The 21,355-nt window shown below is 41.9% G+C and overlaps 1 protein-coding gene across 1 annotated transcript in view; it reads left to right on the forward strand.

Annotated features, from left to right (window-relative positions):
- Positions 1-9,711: 9,711 nt before the first annotated feature.
- The window catches only part of ELOVL2 (ELOVL fatty acid elongase 2), a 61,411-nt gene continuing 49,767 nt past the window's right edge, over positions 9,712-21,355 (forward strand). Inside the window, exon 1 of the mRNA XM_081145143.1 lies at positions 9,712-9,821. Within this exon, the coding sequence (XP_081001269.1) occupies positions 9,819-9,821 (3 nt within the window). The 5' untranslated portion in view covers positions 9,712-9,818. The remainder of the gene's footprint in view (positions 9,822-21,355) is intronic.

The raw sequence follows: 21,355 nt of genomic DNA on the forward strand, positions 1-21,355 counted from the left end.
CATAAAAATGCTCTCTCGATTCGGCTTCTGCTAGGTGCTCCGTATCAGTGAGTTCCAGATAACACTCCTAGACAAAGCGTGCAGACGGACATCCATGAATGGCCCTAACAGGACATTCTGGGAAGACCACCCCACCACTGCTTGGCTGCAGTGGGAGCTCTGCTTTGTTTCAGGGCTGACAGTTTATTTCCTTAGCGACCCTCATTGGCAGAAAGTAGCTAAGAATTAAAGCTGCTCTTACCTTCTTTTTCATGAGGACCTTTAGAAACCTCTGAAATCATGTGCTTCTCTCTTGGTCTCTATTATTTCATATTTTAAATATTGTTTTGCAACCTGTCTTCTGGGGATATAAAGGATCTGAACTAGTCTCATTAAAACATGGTTTGGGTTTTGTTTTTGTTTTTCTGTTTGCTTTTGCTTTTTCCTGAAGTGGAGGAAACGTTATTGACCTGCCCCTCGGCCAGCTCCAAAGGACACCGGCTTGTTTTCACCTAAGGAATTCCGAAGGTGGTGGGCTTCGCATCTATTCCCAGGCTCTGAGCGCTGCTGAAGTGCGGACAGACAGTCGGCCTGCTGGACGCAGCTCAGTCTGGAAGCTAAAACTGTGTTTAGTCAGCAGCAGAAGCTCATGGCCGCAGAAGCTCAGTTAGCAGGACCCGAAGCTGTGCGGCGCTTGCTGGAGAGTTTGGAGACCGGCGAGGATTGGGGAGCACGGCACAGGAGGTCAGCCTCCAAAGCGGGGTCCTTACGGACTGCTGTGCATCAAAGTTCAAGAATTCAGTGACTTCAGCCCGAGCCGGTGTGGTTCAGTGGTTAGAGCGTCGGCCCATGGACTGAAGGGTCCCAGGTTCGATTCCGGCCAAGGGCACGTATTGCGGGCTTGATCCCCCGCCCCAGTCAGGGCGCGTGCGGGAGGCAACCAGTTGATGTGTCTGCCTTGAATCCATGTTTCTCTCTCTCTCTTTCTCTCGCCCTCCCTTCCACTCTCTCTGAAAAGCAATGGAAAAATATCCTCAGGTGAGGATTTAAAAAAAGAATTTAGTGACTTCAGTTCACTGGAAATGATATAAATTGTTGCACCGAGGATTCTAGCTATTGGTGTTTTGTCTTTTTTCTTTCTAATTGATTTTTGAGAGAGGAGAGAGAGAGGTTTATTGTTCTATTTATATATGGACTCACTGGCTGCTTTTGTACGTGCCCTGACCACACTGAACCTTGGTGGACCAGAGTAACCTTCTAACCAGCAGAGCTGCCCAGCCAGGGCAGGGTAGAGCCTTTTAATGCGGCCGCGGTCCTTAGTGCAACAGAGCAGGTGAAACATCACCGCACTCCGTTCAGTTCCAGCACAGGCCGGGCGATCAGCATAAGCACATATAAATTGAAGTATGTCTCTTTTTATTTTTAAATATATCTTTATTGATTTCAGAGAGAGGAAAGGAGAGGGAGAGAGAGAGAGAAACATCAATGATGAGAGAGTCACCGATCGGCTGCCTCCTGCACGCCCCTGACTGGGGATCGAGCCCGCAACCCGGGCATGTGCCCTGACCGGGAATCGAACCCCGATCACCTGGATCCTAGGTTGACCCGCAACCGCTGAGCCACGCCCGGCCGGGCTGTATCTTATTAAAACCAAAAGTTCAGAAAAACGCAAAGGAGCTAAGTTTTACTACTTTCATTGGTAATAAGAAATGTTATTTGGCTGCCCACTGCTAACTAACCTTATCTCGTGCTCTAACATGTAAGTTTTCTAGAAGTGAATTTCTAGTTTCCTGAATTGCAACTATTAGAATTCAACAGAGCCCTTGGTGAGGTTTCTTCGCTGCTCGTACCATGTTCAGCTCCCCTATCAGAGGTGTGGAGATAATGCTAGAACCTATGAGACACCAACTCCTCAAGAGGCCATCGTGCCTGACAGGAGTCAGCTGGAACGATGCCTCCCAGTGTTTCTGTAAACCCTTCGGTGCCAGCACAGTGCAGGCCTTGCAAGAGTAATGACCACATTTTCCTATGATAGCGTTTATATAAATTATATTAAATTAGCATTTGCTCAAGGACTATGTTTCCCTGTCAATAATATTAATATACTTTTCAAAGACTTTTGAATCTAATAAGATTCTCACTAGAATGTCAGAGAAACCATAGGTGGCATAAAAAAAAGTTAAGTCTGTCTTCAGTGTAAATTGATTGTCTACAATGTGACCGAAACTCTAAAGAGAGTTGGAATTAACATTTTAAGTAAAATGCTCGTATAAACCAAAGTATTTGTATAACCAAATTAGTTATAAATTACCTTTAAGAACTAGTTATAGTCCAGCCGGGCAAGGCTCAGCAATTGAGCATTTCATCCCTAAGCAAGAAAAAAAACAGGAACAACAAAAATTAATTGAGTATACATGCCCAGCCAGGTGTGGCTCAGCAGTTGAGCATCCACTTAGGATCCAGGAGATCACGGTTCGATTCCCGGTCAGGGCACATGCCTGGGTTGCGGGCTCGATCCCCAGTCAGGGGCGTGCAGGAGGCAGCCGATCAATGACTCTCTCATCATTGATGTTTCTCTCTCGCTCTCCCTCTCCCTTCCTCTCCCTGAAATCAATAAAGATATATATATATATATATATATATATATATATATATATATATATTTTTTTTTTTTTTTTTTTTTTTTAAAGGAGCTAGTTATAGAATGGTGACAGGCTATATCAAAATTATTGTCATACGTACTTTTCTATCCAACTACTTTCATGAGAGAGCCAGGTAATATTTTACTCAAAAAATTCTTCACAACTGACTCTCCTCCTGGGAGCTGACCTATCCCCTTGAAAAGAACCAATCACATTACAAAAACCTTCAGTTAATTTTTTTTCTTTTCAGAGCTTATGTAAAATTTAAAAGTTCTTTGAAAGTCACTCTATTTTCAGATAGAACATGGTAGATGTAAAAAAACAAATTGGGCAACAGCAGTTAATGTGGCATTGTTGATAGTGGCAGCTAGCCTGAGTATTTCCAAATCCTACCTGTTCTTATCTCCGTATCTAAATTTTCACCTTTCTCCCTGAATTTTTACCTTACTACTGAACAAACTCTTCACGTAAAACCTGCTTTTTATTCTGACTTTCCTACCCAAACTGTGCCGTAGTTAACCAAAGAGTATAAAAGGGCAAGGGTGGGGACGGGGGAGTGGGTGAGGACAGATTAATCAAAGAATTTATGTTTATAAGCATAACCTATGGACACAGACACTGATTTGGGGAAGCCTGGGGGTAGGGTGGATGCAAGAACGTAGGGATCAAAGAGGGTAAAAAGGGGACATCTGTAATATTTTCAACAATAAAGAAACTTTAAAAAAAAAGGGCAAGTTTCTGAAAGTAAATAAGCTAATAAGTGAAGAAGGAATGACAGAAACAGAGTATCACAATTTTGCAACTCTTCTTGAATCACTGGCTTTAGGCACTGAGCACCAACTCATGCCTAAACATCACAAAAAGAGTGACAATAAGACATGATGTGCCCCCTGAAGGAAACACGCACTACCACCTATGAAAGTTTTCTTGCCAGAAGAATTCCAGTCTGAATCCAATCAAGCCTCTAGAACTAGTTACAAATTTACAAAAGCACAGAGGTCAGAAGCACATGGTAACCTGTACCCCAGGGATGCCACCAACAAAATCCAGACTGTGGGGAATTCTACAATACAAATGGACAAATTGCAAGAAAGAAAAAAAAGAAATTAAAAGAAATGGAATGGGTGGAGGGAGTAGAGATTAAGAGAAACTTAAAAGATACATCGACCAATTGTAATGTTTAAAAAAATTTGGAAATTTATACAGTACAATAGTTAAGCTCTTTGATCTTCAGTTTCCTCATCTGTATAGTGGGGCTGGTCCCCAGACTGTTGTGAGGATTACATGAGCTACCATTCTAAATCATTTAGCATGGTTCATACCAGATACCCAATAGTTACCTGCAAACACCACATATAAAGAATGACGAGCTAAAAGAACGATGAAGTTATAAACTGAGGCTACCTGCTGGGACTTCTGGATTAATCTGAGGGTCACTTTCATCTGTTTCCCAGAGGTTGAAGAAGTTGATTGGGTTGCAACAATGCGCATGGTTGAAACCTGTGTCAAGTAAAAGGCTTTTCAAACTCCTAAACCTCATTTAGGTTCCTCATCTCTATCTCTTCCATACTAGTGAGATAAAGTATTAACTATTTGGAGATTGCCTTTCACTGAATACCAGTTAGAACAAAGATAAATATTGTATTAGCTAATCTTTAATAAAACTATACTCTTCTAGCTATGGTTTTTACTAGCCTGTCATCTTAAAACACTCAAATTCCTTACTTTCATTTTGGTGGAATCAACATAAATTTTGAGTAGTTTTTTGTTGACATACATGGTTTTACTATTGCATGTCTTTTTTTCTAGATGAGGAAAGAATATGCAGGAAAAATCAGTCTAAAGTAAGCAAAAAGTCAGGCAGGAAGCTATTACATTTTATATGATCATGCAAATTTAATCATCACCTATGTTCACATTGTTAACATCTCAATAATTTGCAATAATGTAAAAACGATTTGTAATAGATCAGCTATTTCTGACAAAGATGTGTGGCTATACCTGCCCTCTTCCCTCAACACACACACTTACACTTACACGGCCAGGGGAGTCCATGTAATGTGTCCTTCCTTGAAACCTAAATGGTTGGGTTTTAATCAGCAGTTTCTCACTTTTCTCAATTGATTTCTGGACCTCGAGTTGAATGTGGAGTAAGTTTACAACAAAAATAGGCTGGGGGACTCCTGCCTAGGGTTAATCCCCAACGGTACACCTGAGAAAGGAACAGCTGCTCTATGGTGTGGGGTGGAAAGATGCTCTCAGGTCATCTGGAGGGACTACGACGTCTCACCTTCCATGTGAAATAGGCTATTCCATTGTATGTCTGTGCTATTTGACATTTATAAAATAATTTTTTTTAAATATGTTTTTATTGCTTTCAGAGAGACGAAGGGAGAAAGAGAGAGAGAGAGAGAAACATTACTGATGAGAGAGTCATTGATCGGCTGCCTCACGTACACCCCGACTGAGGATGGAGCCTGCAGCCCAGGCATGTGCCCTGATCGGGAATTGAACCTCCATCTCCTGGATCCTAGGTCGACGCTCAACCACTGAGCAACACTGGCCAGGCTATAAAATAAAATTTTAAAAAATATTAAAAGGAAGCCCTGGCTCATGTGGCTCAGTTGGTTGGGCATCATCCTGTGCACGAAAAAGGTTCCTGTTGGTTTGGTTCTTGGTCCAGGCACATTCTTTGGTTGCTGGCTCAATCCCCAGTGGGGGCATGCACGAGGCAGCCAATCAATGTTTTGCTCTCATATCAATGTTTCTCTCTATCTCTCCCTCTCCTTCCCTTTCTCTAAAAATAAATTTTAAATATCTTAAGAAAAAGAATATTAAAAGGAAATATTTAATTTAACTAAAATAGCACACAAGAGAGACAAAGTGGTAAAGTGAAAGAATGCTTCGCATAAATAAAATCTGTAAAATGAGCATAACAAAAAGACAGAAAGTCATATGGTTGTAAGAGTACAAAGCAATGGCCCCACTGGAGTTCCTTGAACTGGGTTGGCTGCAGCTGACCAGTGGACATCACGGGACATGTCGCGCCAGGTTCCCTAGGGCTGAGGTCCTCAAAGTAGGGCCTCAAGGCAGAGGCTAATGACCATGGCATCGGCATGTACATGGATATCTGTCCGCAAGAGTGGGTGAGGGGAGTATGGCCCTGCATCCAACTGCGGCCCCTGGCTCACACGTCCAGACATACTGGCCACCTTCCTGTTCCTCAAACAAGCCCAGTTTTTCGGCTTCAATGCATTTCCATTTGCTGTTTTTTCCACCTAGAAGGATTTCCCGTAGATTTTCTCATGGCTTCGTAGCTGGCTTGTTCTGCCATTGAGATCCCAGGTGATCTCTCATCTGCTTACAGAGGCTTTCCTGACTGTCTTATCTAAAGTGCCTTTTCTCACCAAGTCATTCTCTATCATAATTCTATTTTTCATGACACTTTTGTATCTAAAATTATTTTATTGTCTTCTTCCTTCCCATTAAAGTATAAGCTTCATAAAAGACAAGGCTCTATCTATATTGTTCAAGGCCTTACTCATAACATCTAGATTCTACACAGGCCCACACACCTTACTAAAGGGCCAAACGGTGACTATGTGAGGATTTGCAGGCCATACAGTTTCCGTCAGAACTACTCAGTTCTGCCATTGTAATGTGAAAGCTGCCATAGAAAACATGGAAATGTATGGGCTTGGCTGTGTTTTAATAAAATTTTATTTACAAAAATACAGGCAGCTGGCCAGATCTGGCCTGTTGCTGTAGTCTGCCAACCCCTGCTCTAGAACTTTGTACTGGAATACAGTCCTCTGTAACTATTTTAAAGTATATGAACATAAATCTCTTTTTATCTTGATTAATTCAAGATAATGATTGTCCACTTGTTACTCCATTCCAACCAAATGAAAAGCAGGTACATATACGGCTTAAATGGCATGAATTTATATGGCATAAATCCTTAGCCAGATAATATTGAGTAAAAGGTGTACTAAATTTGTTGTAGGTAACCTAAGTCATGCCAGTGTGGCCTTGTCTGGCTTTACTCTTCAGGATCTTATTATTTTTCCTTTCTAAACTCATAGGTACTGAGCTTTCTTTATGCAAAGACAAAGTATACGGCCAAAGGAAGGATGTGACTTCCAGTGTCTGTTTCTAGAGGGCTGGACAGGTGGTAGTGACAAGGAGGGCACTGGACCAGGGGTCAGGAGATCATGCTTTAGGGCTATGACCTATTAATGGTTGTTCATCTCTAACTTCTCTGAGATCAACTTTCTTCACCTGTAAAATATAAAATATGCACATAAAAAAGAGAGAGTCCAATCTCTTCTACGACGTGATTAGGCTATAATTCTGTTATTGTAGCACTTCAACGGATACACATGCTCAATGCAGGTTTGCCCTCCAGCTAAGAAACACAAGCAGATTCCAGTTTTTGTGTACTTCATACAAGAGAACAAATAATAAATAAAACATTATAAAATCATGTTGATGTCATATTAAAATACTTTTATTGCTCGGCCGGGCGTGGCTCAGCGGTTGAGTGTCGACCTGGGATCCAGGCGATCAGAGTTTGATTCCCGGTCAGGGCACATGCCCAGGTTGCGGGCTTGATCAATGACTCTCTCATCATTGACGTTTCTATCTCTCTCTCCCCCTCTCCTTTCCTCTCTCTGAAATCAATAAAGATATATTAAAAAAAAACAAAAACTTTTATTGATAAATAAGTGGGAATTCGTGTTATATCTGTTTAGAATATTAAGGTGCAATCCCAGTTCTGTCTTTATAGAGGTAGAACCACTTCCTTTTTTGATTTAACCAAATATTGATGGGAAAAAAATACCCTCTGGCCACCTTTTTCCTTTCTCATAGTGACAAGGAAAGCCATAAAATAATATTTTAAGAAATAGATAAAATATAGGTGACATTTTAGATCTCCTTCTGGCCCTGTGGGTTGATAGGCGTTTTTAGATAAATGGAAAATAATGATTATCAGGCTAAATGGTAGGGGAAAGTATAGTGATAATTCAAAGCCTAAGAGTCCCTTTCACATGTTAACCGGGTATGCTCTGCAAGGTACAGATGACATCAGTGGTACAAGTCCTGTAGGCAAACAGCGGGGTGCTTAGAGGCTGGTTGTCACACTTTTGCCCCCCCCAATTTTGTTAGAAAAATAGACTAAAGCTTTCTCCAAGTAGGTGATATACTTGTGTTCTCAAAGTGTCATCCATGAGCCACCTGCCTGCATCGGCATCATTTATGATACTTGTTAAAAATTTGTATTCCTGGTATATGCATCTGAGACCACCTGGATGGCTCCCAGGTGTCTGCAGTTGATTAAATCCTCAGGTGCAATTTATACATAATAATGTCTGAGGATTGCTATCTAGATTAAGAATTCACATTCTACTACATCAGAATGACACAGTAAAATTCAGATCCTGTATTTTTCTATAATATCCAAAGAATGTAGAAGCTATTTTTATGGCTTTAAAAGTATAAAATATGTTAAACAAATCTGGAAAATGAAAAAATTGAAAGGGAAAAAATCATTTCATAACATTGCTATTTGGGGAAATAAACAGTTAATATTTGGTGAATATTTGGGTGAATTTCCTTCCAGTCTCTGGATGTCATGGTACAGTACATCATAGATTCTGATGGCAGGGACCACGTTTGTGCACTTATCATTGTATCCCCACGTCTTACCACAATGCTTGGCATAGGACACTCAAATACTGTTAAATGAACAAAGTAAATGAATGAATGAAACTGGCATCAAATAGTATACTTAGTTTTGACCCTACGACACTCTTTATAAAAACATGCCAGCATTAAATAGAATACCACTTTCTGATTCCCACAAGCATCAGAACAATAACTATTACTTTTGAACCAGACATTTTCTACTGTTTTACTCATGTTAATTTAATCCTATAGCAATATGTTGTGTAAGTGCTATTTTTGCACCCATTTTATAGATCAGGAAACTGAGCACACAGAGGTTAGGTAACTAATCCAATATCACACAGCCAGTATGTGGAAGGACTGACTCCTGAGCTCACGGATAGTGAGATATTATGAGACTTGGTTAACAAAAACCTATTTATGGTCTAAAGTTTACTACCCATTATAAGCAAATAACATGTGTACCTGTTTAGCACTCTAACTATAGAAAGCTCTAAATATTAGGTGATTGTGTGACAATTAAGACTTAGGCCTGGCACCTTTGTTTATTCACTCTGCTGCTTTACAAAACTACACATATGTCTGCATCACTTCAAGTGTGGGATACTCAGTTTATGTTGCAGGTTCCTCTGTGCACACCCACATGTGATGTTCCTGCCACCAATAGATGTGTTTACTTTGCTAGCATTTCAGTTTATCACACCGGCCACATAAAAAAAGCAAGTATGCATTCTTAATGCTAAAAAAGAGGAAAGGTGATGTAACACTCTTACCTTTCCCAATATCTTTCACCTTGGGAGACAAAAAATAAATACAAAATTTTAAATTTTAAACTTTAAAGCCCAGGATCGAAAATCCCATATTTTCTGTTCCCAAATAAGTATTTAAAATAGCCACCGGCGGCATTAGCCCCTGGAAAAAGGTCCTGTGGAGGTAGCGGCGTGTGAGAAACGGAATCTCCAGCTCCGGCTGACCCGCTCCCGGCCTCATCCCTGGAGGAACCGACTGACTGGTATTTGTAAGCCACCCACAGGGGCGGGCGGCTGGGTGCTCGCCCGGGCTGCCAATGCCAGGCCCTCGCGCGGGGCGGGCGCCCGCTGGGCCTGCAAATCACCGCCCGCCCGGCAGGGGGCGCCGCGGCCGCGCGCGAGAAGCCGGGCGCCCGCGCGGGGGCGCGCGAGGCCGCGGGGAGCGGTCGCCTGGCCAGCCTCGCCCCTCCCCCTCAGCCCTCCTCGCGCGGCGGCGGGCGAGGGCCCGGCGCGGGGAGGGGGCGGAGAGCGGCGGGCGCCCGAAACGGCCCTGAGGCTCGGAGCGCCGCGCTGGAGCGGCGCGAGCCCGGGGGGGCGGGGAGGCGCGGGCGGGGGCGTGCGTGCGCCGGGCGTGGGGGGGCGGGGGCGGGGGCGTGGGCGTGGGTGAGGAGCGCGGCGCCCGGGAGCGCGGGCAGAGGGCCGCCGGCTACCCTGGACAGCGCATCGCCGCCCGCCGGGTCCTGCGCCGCCGCCGCGGATCATGGTGAGTGGGGCCGCGCGCCGCCGCCGCCGCCGCTCTTTCTTTCTTTCGCTCCTGGGCGGGAAGGGGCCGAGCGGGCGGCGGTGCGGGAGCTGCGGGTTCGACCGCTGGAACCCGTCGCTGTCCGGGGCCGGCGGGTCTCGGGCACTTTGTCCCGCCCCGCGGACCCGGCCCGGTCCCTCGAGGCGCCCGCTCGCGTCCAGCCCCCTGTGGGATGCACGCGGCGGCCGGCGCCCGGGATGCGCGACGAAACCGCCCTCTGCCCGCGGCAGCCATGCCCGCGGGCCCCGCAGCCCCGTTCTCCCCGCACACGCTCGCACCCTCCGCCCTCCGCTCCGGGCGCGGGGAACGGCGCTCCCCTCGCGCGGCAGCGACCCCGCGTCGGGAAATTCTGGGGTTTGGGCTCGAAACGGTTGGATTCGCGGCGCCGCTGCGCTCCGCGCCCTCGGCCGCGGGGGTGTGTCTGCGCGCTCGCCGGTGCCTCCGGCTTTGCAGCGGAGTCGGGGTAGGTGTCCGCCTGCGTGCGGGACGGGGGGCTCGGGCGTGTTCTCTGAACAACTCCTCACTCCCGGCTCCCAGGCCAGCAGTGGCCCTGCTGGGCTTGGCTCCGGGAGAGGTGGCGGCCGCGGGGGGCCGGGGCGGCGAGCCCGTGTCCCGTGTCCCGTGGGCCGCCCGGAGGCTGGCGGCGGAGCCCGGTTCCGTGGCTCCGGGGAGAAAGCGCGGTGCCATGCCCAGGCGGCCGCTCGGTCCGGGGCAGAACGCGGAGCCCGCGCTTGTCTTCAGTGGTCCGTGTTGTATCTTTGCTTCTCCCCTCCCTCCCATAGGGTTTTCTGTCCACCTCGGGCTGGTTAAAATATGCTAATCCCCGGTCCTTTTCCCACGCCATCTGACACTGATCAGTCCTCGGTTTTGCCCTCTCTGCCCTTTGACGTGCACACTCCCTGTCTGATTCATATGCGAAGCCCTTTTTTTTCTGCCACTTTATCTAAAATTCCAGTCTTTCCCACCCCACTCACCACAGATCAGATTCCCCTCGACTGCTGCATTTTTTTCTTCAGCATCTGATATTTAACTTACTATCCACTTTGTTTATCTTTTAAAAATCTTTATGGTTGAAAGTATTAAAGATCCCCCCCATTGCCCCCCTGATTTTGTTCATCTTGTTTATTGAATGTGTTCCCCAGTAGAATGTAAGTTTCCTTAGGGCTGAGATTTTTGTCATTTTCTCCACTGCTGTATTTCTAGTACCTACAACAGCACCTAGCACATAGTAAATGCTCGGTATCTTTTTAAGATTAACCCAGTGAAGTAGCATACTTTATGCTAAAGTACAAATGGGAAGCAACAGTGCAACTATAAGGATTATCTATCCAATTGACAATCGATGAGAATCTCAAGTGAAGTTGGAGAGGAGGGATATTCTTGGAGAGAAGAGAGTGGATTTAGTGGCCCTCAATGAGAGGAGTTGTGGGTGCCCATCTATTATGCCTTGACACCTTGGCACATGAGTGGACAAATCATTTTTAGGGCTAACTGGCTCTCTCCTTCCAGGTCTGAACCTTTGTTCCAAATTATTATGAATTGTAATGAGTAAGGGACCAAGTCCAAGGATAACTCCCTAATTGGATGGAAGAGTCGTGGGAATTAATCGGAAAGAGCCAAAATTAAAGGCAAGCTCTTAATAAGCTCTACTCTATACAATTGTGATTCTTCCTCTTTAGATAAGCATTTCTCAGTAACTTTGGGTCTTCGGAGGAGCTATTTTTATAAACAAATCCAAGTCATCTCATTATTTTTAAAAAAGGCAGGGAGTGGGAAGGGTCTGGGGTTAAATTCATAAATTAGTGGGCCTGTTGAGAGACACTCCTTTGGATTCATGTCCAACATGAGCAGTCTCACAGTGTCTCTACTAATTAGTCTTATTCCAAAGCAGAATTCTTCCTTTGAAATTCCCTTTCATTTTTCTATTTCTATAGTGTAAATTGATGGCAATCCTTGTTTTAAGTCTGGGGAAGTGATTTTTATATAATTTGAGCCAAACTGCTTGATAAAATTTACATGGGCACGTTTCTGAAAATGATGTAATTATAGCTATCCCTGTATAAGTTCAGCGGTTCTATGATTACCGCCTAGTCCAGATAGGTGGTAGAAATTAAAGATAAAAAGGAAAGGAAGATAAGTTTGTATTTGAAATTAAAACCAACCAAACAAACATAAATGAAAACCACCTTATTTTTTTATCCCAAGATTTTTCTATGATTCCAGTCAGAATATCAAGCCATGTTCTCTCTCTGTTCCTCGAAAGTGTTGCATTTTCAAGGAGTACAAAACCCGTTTTTAAATTATCCAGTTGGGTAAGCTTAATTTTTGGTTCTTCAACAAAAGGTTGCAATTTAATCCAGTTCTCTCCAAAACATTTAAGTCACAGTTTGGGAGGTTCAAACACTTTTATAGTTTGAAAGACAGTGTTTAAAATTTAAGCGGCTCCATGTAACCTGTCTAGTTATATTCAGAAAACAGGGCCGTGTTGTTCATGGTTGTGCCCACAATCATCTCCATTGTACCATCTAACTTGATGACTTGGGTTTTGGGGAGTAGGCATTGATAAAAGACAAGAAGTTGCCCTGGAAACTCTTATTTAGGCCCAGCATGGTGAAAATATGCCAACATCACTAGCTTATCATAATTCTTAAGTTACAAATTTACACATTTGTATTTTTTGTTAATCGAACTAGGACATCATTGGTGTATTACTAACTCAGACAATGAACCATTCTCATAAATTGTTAGTTTAAATATAACCATTTAAAAATCTAACAATTTAATCATTGTGGAGTATATAACTTGTTCTGGAATTGATGTGGCAATTTAGGGCTTGAGATCTGGGATCAGTCAGGAGTTTGAATCCCAGGCCAACATTTAACTATGACCTTGGGCAGATTAACTTCTTTAGGCCTCAGTTTTTTCTTTTGTAAAGGACGACTGTAATATTTCCTAAGGTTATTGGGAGGAACAAATAAGACGATGTACCTAAAATAAGCATAATGCTTTGACGCTTGGTAAATACTATTACAACCATGTGTTCTTTTTCTCCCATACCTGTTTTCGGTTGAGAGACCTCAGAATGATGTCTGTGATTCACTTCTTCCACTTACGTGATGCTAATATACATCTCTATCAGCAGTGTCCAGTGGAAATACAATGCAAGCCATGTAGTAATTTTTAATTTTTTAGTGGTCACATTAAATAGTAAAAAGAGACAAGTACAATTAATTTTAATGTATTTTATTGAATTCAATACATGCAAATATTGTTTAAGCATGTAATCAGTGTAAAAAATGTTAGTGAGGTATTTTATGTTCTTTTTTTACATGAAATCTTCAAAACCTGGTGTACATTTATACTTACAGCACCTTCAGTTCAGCTAGCCACCATTTCAAGTGCTTGATAGCCACATACGGTGAAGAGCTACTGTACTGGACAAAACAGCTCTAGATGATACACAGCTTTCAAGCTTACCGCTTATCTATCAGACCCTTTCCACTGGTGAGAACTCACTGCCACCCTAAACCTAGCATTACGAAAAGAAAGCTCATCTTTCAGACTGTCCTCTGTGTTCCCTTTTGCTGTTAGTAATTCCACCAGCTCTCAAGTCTACTGTGTCTGAAATCTGATTCTTACTCTCTTTTCTTTTCTATTATTGTATAATAATCTCATATTTTTACTTGAAAATATCTTTAAATCTCTTCTCCTTTCCTCTCCAGCCCCCTTTCTTCTATTCTTACCTTTTCTTCAGATCTTCTTTTTTGTGGTCTCTTACTTTTTAACTTTTTCACTTTAAGTTTGTTTTTCTTCAAGGCCAGATTCATTGCTTTCATGTATTAACATCACACTTGGGGGCTCTAGTCTCCTAATGTGTTCAAAGATTCTCCCCCTTCCCTTCTTGAGAAATGTAGTTCTCTCCCTCTAAATCACTGGGCTCCGTGCTCTCTCTCTTCTTTCATCAGCTCTTCTTCATGGTGTCATGAATGCCTTCTCTTTTATAGCTTATTTCCATGCTAAATACCTTTCCTTTATCAGATAGCCAAAGCAATATAATTACTTTGATAATCTGATATTACAATGATCCACCCAAGTAAAGAAGCACAAAGGAAGGAGAAAAATAAACCATGGAAGGGGAAATGAAATTATTATTTGAGCTTTATCTACCTTTCAAGAAATACCAGAGTTCCTGATTAATAATAATAATAGCATCAACCACACATGATGACACTGTACATTCATTCACTCAGTTCTTTATAGGAAACAGCACTTTCTCTGTGCCTAATAAAGGCACAAAACAAAAGAATAACACTGGACCAAGAATCGGGAAACCTGGTGTCTAGTCCTGGCTTTATTAACTGACTCTGTTCCCTTAAGTCACTCAGACACTGTTCACTCACCTGCAAAATGGGATATTTTTTTGTAAGATCATTTTATCAGATCCCAGTAGAGCTGACCACTGGCTGTTCTTCTCACTGGATCTTTCCTCCAGGGAGCTGTAGGACTGTCTTCTTAATACGTTCTTAATTAGACCTACTGTAACCACTCTGTTTAAAACTGGAACCTGCCCTCCCATATTCACACATACAGGATCCCACTCCGCTCTTTTTTTTCCCCCTGTAACACTTTTAACCTAAATATTTACTCATTTGTATAGCACTTGGAATCTTCTAATGATTTACTTACCATGTTACGTGATTTTATTTGTCCCTTCTTACCTGACTGCCAGCTTTGTGAGGACAGATTGTTGTTTCCATTGCTCAGTGACATATCTCTAGGCAATTGCCTGACATACAGTAAATGTGAAACAATTGTTTGTTGGTAAAGTGAAGGCTAGTTCCCAGTGCAGTGCTCTTTTCTCTTCACATCCCATTTACCTTTCATAAAGGATGAATTGGGAAGTGAACATTTGCTTTGCAAATATAGCCACAGTACAGGTCCCTCAAAGAACAATCTCTTTGATGCATTTAAAATGATCACAATTCAGTTTAGGCATGTTTCAGTAATATAGTGCTTCATCAAGGCATGTGTGGCTGTGTAACCTTTTAGCAAGTGATAATGTATATGTATTCCGACAACTATATTTATACTTCACAGTCATATTTTGGAAGGGGAAGAAAGGTTATGTCATTTTTATACAGTGAAATCTCTAATTATAGCATTATGTTGTTACTGAAATAAAAATGAAATTTTATCTTAATAGTAATATAAACAAAGGTATGATTCATGAATTTACTGAATAATTATTTTACATATATTTGTTGTGCTTTTTGACTTTTAGGTATCACTTAGATTTACTATAAGTATAGTATGTTTTATATTTATTAATCAGTTAAATGTTCTTCAGTGCATTTTTATACACATTTTCTCTTTTGACACCTCAAAAAAACTTTTTAAAGAGGCAAGTCCTGTATAAATATACCTCCTTTACTGGTGAGAAAATTGAGTTTCAAAGAAGATAAATGATTTATCCAAGGTCATATACTAGAGATAGTAAAACCAGGTATAAACCTTCTGATTCCAAAAATATCACCTCTTCTACTCCAAATAGCCTTACCCATGAGCCAGTGTAAATGCTCTCTCCTCATATGAATGTGATGAAAGCAATAGCACTTGTCCCTTTTAATGTAGATGAATGAAAAATCAGAATGACTTCCCCATGTAGTTTCTTTCCCATGAATTATAAGAATAGATAGATGGATAGATCAATATATAAATATATATACATTTAAACATTAAGTATATAGAACCAAAAGATTCATTTTCATATATATGGAAAATGGAGCATGCAAGGGAATGTGTAATTTTAAATGGAGGTGATCATGAACAATATATGTACATATCAAACTTAATCTTATTAGTATAATAAATAGGGCGATTCACATAAGTAGACAAGTAATTTACAAGGGAAGTAAAGTAGTCACTGTTTTTGAGTAGAATGAGTGCAGTATTGAGACATTGCTCAAAGACACCAATGGTAGCTTTGCACATAAATTTTTGTTTCATAATGAGTTCATCATTTGGGCTTATTTCTAAAACATTAAAGATTTGAATTCATCTATATGGATAAGCAGAATTTGGTTAATAGAATCTTTGAGTTTAACAGATATTATGGCTGCTGAGGGGGAGCTTATTTTTTTTGCAGGGTCAAAGTTTACTGACTGTTACACTGAGGAGTTAGATTAAAAATTAACTAAAGACTTTAAAGAAGAAATCAGAAGGTGTCCATAATGCAAAAATAAAATTAGACCATTTTCAAATTTCCTGAAAATTCAGTTCTCATCAGCCGGCTTATTCTCTGCCTCTTGGTGGTCTGTGCAGCGTCGTCTATGGCATGGGGAGAAAGGAGCAGCCTCTGCTTTGACCCTCTCTGCCCCCAACTGTAGCGGCTTTCCTTAAATTGTTACCGGGAAGATTCATTCCCTGGAGCTGGCAGCTTCCTCGGTTTTTGGAGATGCAGATTTCATGACTTTTTATGTCAGTGGTGAAGGTCATGCTTGAGAAGGAGGGTTGGCTGAACTTTCCCCTAGGCAAAATGGCACTTAGAGGCTGTTTCATGTCCCTTTCTCCATCGGCTGGGGAATTGTTATTCTTGTGTGTTTTCAAGGAAAGCATTACCTGCTTTCCTTTGGTGCCATTCTCTATTCAGACTCCTAGAAGGAAAGAGCACCGCACGTGTCACAGTTTTTTTGAGATTTATTGCCGGTAGTCTGCTTCAAACTCACCAGCACAGAGCAGCCACGCCAGTTTCACTGTTGTGTGAGCCCTGTTTCTCCATTAAACAATGGTCTGGTTATTACACGAACCCCTTAAAGATCCCGCTACTGCTACTAAAATGCTGCCATGTCCCTTTTGTAAATGAGGTTTACCATATCATCCTCTTTTTACAATTTTTAAAAAGTCCTCACCCGAGGATATGTTTATTGATTTTTAAATTTTATTTTTTTGTAAGAGAGAGGTGGGGAAAAACCCACATCGACATGAGAGAGAAACACCCATCAGTTGCCTCCTGTACTTGCTCCGACTGGGAATCAAACCCGAAACCTAGGTATGTGCCCTGACCGGGAATCGAACCCACAACCTTTTTACTGACCTTCCTAATGTACAGGACGACGCTCAACCAACTGAGCCAGGGCTTCTTTTTACAGTTTGAAAAGTAAGTGGAAATATCCCTGTTGTAATATATTTCTGAAAACACTAATCTTATCAGTGCTTGCTTCAGATAAGTTACGTAATATTCTTAAGTCCTTAGTGAGTGCAAACTTTGGAATTAATAGTTTGCACTAGTTCTTTTGAAGGAGATATGCTTTCTACATAGAATACCGTATTCTTTAAAACTGATACCAAGGAGACATGAAAATAGTGAGTTTCCAAAAAAATATGTACACACACTTTGTATAATTATAAAGGCAGTGTTTATTAAAATACATTTTGTTTTCAAAATTGAGCTGTTAGCTATTGAAGTATGTATACATTTTCTTGGGATACCCTTTATATCCCCTCAGCAAACTTTTTTATTTTTAATATGTCTTTATTGATTTCAGAGAAGAAGGGAGAGGGAGAGAGAGAGATAGAAACATCAATGATGAGAGTCATTGATCGGCTGCCGCCTGTATGTCCCCTACGGGGGATCAAGCCCGCAACCTGGGCAGGTGCCCTGACTGGAAATTGAACCATGATCTCCTGGATCCTAGGTCAGTGCTCAACTGCTGAGCCACACTGGCTGGACCTCAGTAAACTTTTGTCTAAATATATTGATTAACTTATTCATTCAGCACATGCTCAGTAACAGGCAGTGTGTTAGGCACTGTCGATCTAAATGTAAAAGACAGTCCAGTGCAAACAGGCTCAGTAGCTGAGCCTTCAGGTCACTAAGGCGAGTAAATGTGCTTTCGTGTGTGTACCATTTTATCAACTAAAAGACTTAGTCTAATAAGCTGACTAGTTATTATAAAAAATAAAAAAAGCTGATACCAAACCCCTTTACTTTTTTTTTAAATTTATTTTATTATTGAAAGTATTACAGATGTGCCTTTTACTTTTTTACCATGCGGTTAGGGCCCGGAGGTGGTTGGTAATTAAAGAGCCCAAGTCATCAGGATTGATAAAGCGGAGATCTCGGTTGTGTCTGCTGTGATACCAGAGTGCTCAGGAGATGAGTCAGCCAGTGAGAGGAGGAAAGATCAAACCAGCTGTGTGAGAGGCAGCCTGGGTGTAGAAGGAGCATGAACTTAGGGGTCGGACAGACATGGTTAGGGGCACATTTCCAGACTCGGCGAAGCCAGGCCGATTGACCCAGAACTTCTGAGTGAGGGGCCTCGGAACCTGCGCGCCAGGAGTCAGGTTCACACAACTTTGGAATCTAGTGCTCGAAGGGCTCAAAGGAATGAGGGACCGCTTTCTAGCAAAAATGTTACCATATACTTCATGACGGAGTTGGGATCAATGCTGAATCTTGAATAGGTTGGATTTTGATATGTCAGAAAAAGGGAGGAATGTAGAATTGAGCAGAACATTCCATTTAAGGAAATAAGTGGGTAAGGACCCAGAAAGCAATAACAGATGTATTTGAGAAACACTATACTATGAGCAATTTATGGACAAGGTCATGTTTTCACAGAGCCTAGTATAGGTTTAGGTACTCAGGAAATTTGTGAAGGCTATGGACCAGCTGGATAATTGTATGGATCAGTTAAATTTTGAGTATTTAATCTGAAGCTAAGAAGTTTCTTCTAGATTTTGTAAACCAGGTTTTTAAAATGGAGAGTCAAATGATGAAAGCATCATTTAGGAAGATTCATCTGGTTCCATAATATCTAGGGCTGGGAGAGCCTGGATACTCTAGAGGGGATAAACTAATATGTCGGTTCTTTCTTTCTTTCATGTTACCAACTTTTGAAAACTTATCTCTTTAACCACACACTCCTGGGTTTAATTCTCTACTTCATTTATCTCATCTATAAAATATGTATAACACTTACTAAAGATTGGGTCAAATAGGATAATATATAGAGAGCTCTTCAACACAAGCTAGCTTGGATTAGACCCAAAACTGGTGGCTGTGACCCACTGAAACTTAATCATACTCATCTTTACAACCCTTACTTGTTTGTGTGTGCTGGGAAGAGAGCTTTACCTAACAACTCATCTTCATGTATTTACATTGTAAAAATTCTTATAATCCTGTGATACGGATATTAGAGTTAACATTAAGGACCTTTTCTAGAGAGAATGAAAAGTGATAAAGATTTTATTCTCTGATTTTCTTTTTGTTCTTTTTCTTTGAGCTACATGATTTCTGTTAATTAATGAGAAATTTTTTTAAAGAGGTTGTTTCAAAAGTCTTTCTTGTCCTGGCTGTGTGGCTCAATTAGTTGGAACATCGTCCCATACATCAAAAGGTTGTGGGCTCCATCAATAAAACAAAAAGGGAGCCCACTGTATGGGAGAACATATTTGCCAGTGATACACCTGATAAGGGGTTAATATCCAAAATATATAAAGAACTCTTACAGCTTAACAAAAGGAAGACAAACAGTCCAATTAAAAAATGGACAAAGGACCTAAATAGACACTTCTCCAAAGAGGACATACAGATGGCCAAGAGACACAATGAAAAATGTTCAACATCACTAATCATCAGAGAGATGCAAATTAAAACCACAATGAGGTATCACTTCACACCTGTCAGAATGGCTCCATCAACAAATCAACAAACAACAAGTGCTGGCGAGGGTGTGGGGAAAGGGGAACCCTGGTACACTGCTGGTGGGAATGCAGACTGGGGCAGCCACTGTGGAAAACATATGGAGGTTCCTCAAAAATTAAAAATGGAGCTGCCTTTTGGCCCAGTGATCCCACTTCTAAGAATATATCCTAAGGAGCCCGAAACACCAATCAGAAAGAACTTATGCACCCCTGTGTTCATAGCAGCGCAATTTACAACAGCTAAGATCTGGAAACAGCCCAAGTGCCCACCAGTAGATGAGTGGATAAAAAAAGCTGTGGCAATTTACACCATGGATACTATGCAGCTGTGAAGAAGAAGGATCTCATACCCTTTGGGACAGCATGGAGGGACCTGGAGAATATTATCCTAAGTGAAATAAGCCATCAGAGAAAGATAAGTACCACGTGATCTCACTCATATATGGAATGTAATAAACAAAATAAACTGATAAACAAAATAGTTCCAGAGACATGGAAGCATGGAACAGACTGAAGAATCTCAGGGGGAAGACGGGGGTGGGGAGAGATCAATCAAAGAACCTATATGCTTATATGCGTAACCCAAGGACACAGGCAGTAGATGGGGAAGGCCTGGGCTGGAGTGGACGTGGGGTGGAGGGGATCAGTGGGGGAAAAAAGGGGACATCTGTAATTCTTCTAAATTTTTTTTTTTAATATATCTTTATTGATTTCAGGGAGAGGAAAGGAGAGGGAGAGAGAGAGCTAGAAACATCAATGATGAGAGTCATTGATCGGCTGCAGCCCGCAACCCAGGCATGTGCCCTGACCGGGAATCGAACCCCGATCGCCTGGATCCTAGGTCGACGCTCAGCCTCTGAGCCACACCCGGCCGGGCCATCTGTAATTCTTTCAACAATAAAGATAAACTGGGGAAAAAAAAAAAGGTTGCGGGTTCAATTCCTGGTCAGGGCACATACCTAGGTTGCGGGTTCGATCCCCTGTTGGGGCATGTACAGGAGGCAACCGATGGATGTTTCTCTCTTACACTGATGTTTTTCTCTGTCCCCCTCTATTTCTCCCTCTCTCTCTCTTTCCATCTCTCCCTCCTTCTCTCCCTTCCTTTCTCACTCCCTCTCCCTTCCTCTGTCTCTAAAAATCAATAAAACATATTCTTGGGTGAGGGTTAATAAAAAAGGTAAAAAGTTTTTCTTACTGAATAATTCTCACCTATACATGCACTCATTATAAAACAATGTATTTTGAAAACTGCTTCATGGATTTGAATCACAACTTTAGAAAATCCCCAAAGCTCCATATAATCAGATTAAGCTGTAGCTGTGTGCCCAGCTGCATACATCAAACTGCCGATGTCTTGGGCTTCTTAATAGCGCTTAATCTGATGCCTTACCCCCTACAAATTTACCGTGCAAGAAAACAGTTTTCTCATTCTCTGCCTTTCCCACTAGATCAGCATTATTTCAGTTGCTAAAATCCTAAATAGAGCAGATTATTGGATTTGTATTGAAAATAATGAGGAAAGAGAATACATATATGAACATAGCTTCTTTCCCCACTTTTTCCCTGTCAGTTTGGAAGTAGTGAAAATTAATTAGAAATTTAATTGTATGGGGAAAACAGAAATGAGAAGACAATACAAAACTTACTTTGCATGATTTAGGAAGGGACAGTGTTAAAAGAAGCTGAGATCAGGTGAGAACGTAGCCGACACTGGGCATGTTGAGGGCAGCGGATAGACCAGCGGCTGCAGTGAAGGCTGCAGGGAGGGCTGGTCCAAGCAAGGCTGG

Source organism: Miniopterus schreibersii (genome assembly GCF_964146895.1).
Source record: "Miniopterus schreibersii genome assembly, chromosome: 8".
In the NCBI taxonomy this organism is placed as follows: Eukaryota; Metazoa; Chordata; class Mammalia; order Chiroptera; family Miniopteridae; genus Miniopterus; species Miniopterus schreibersii.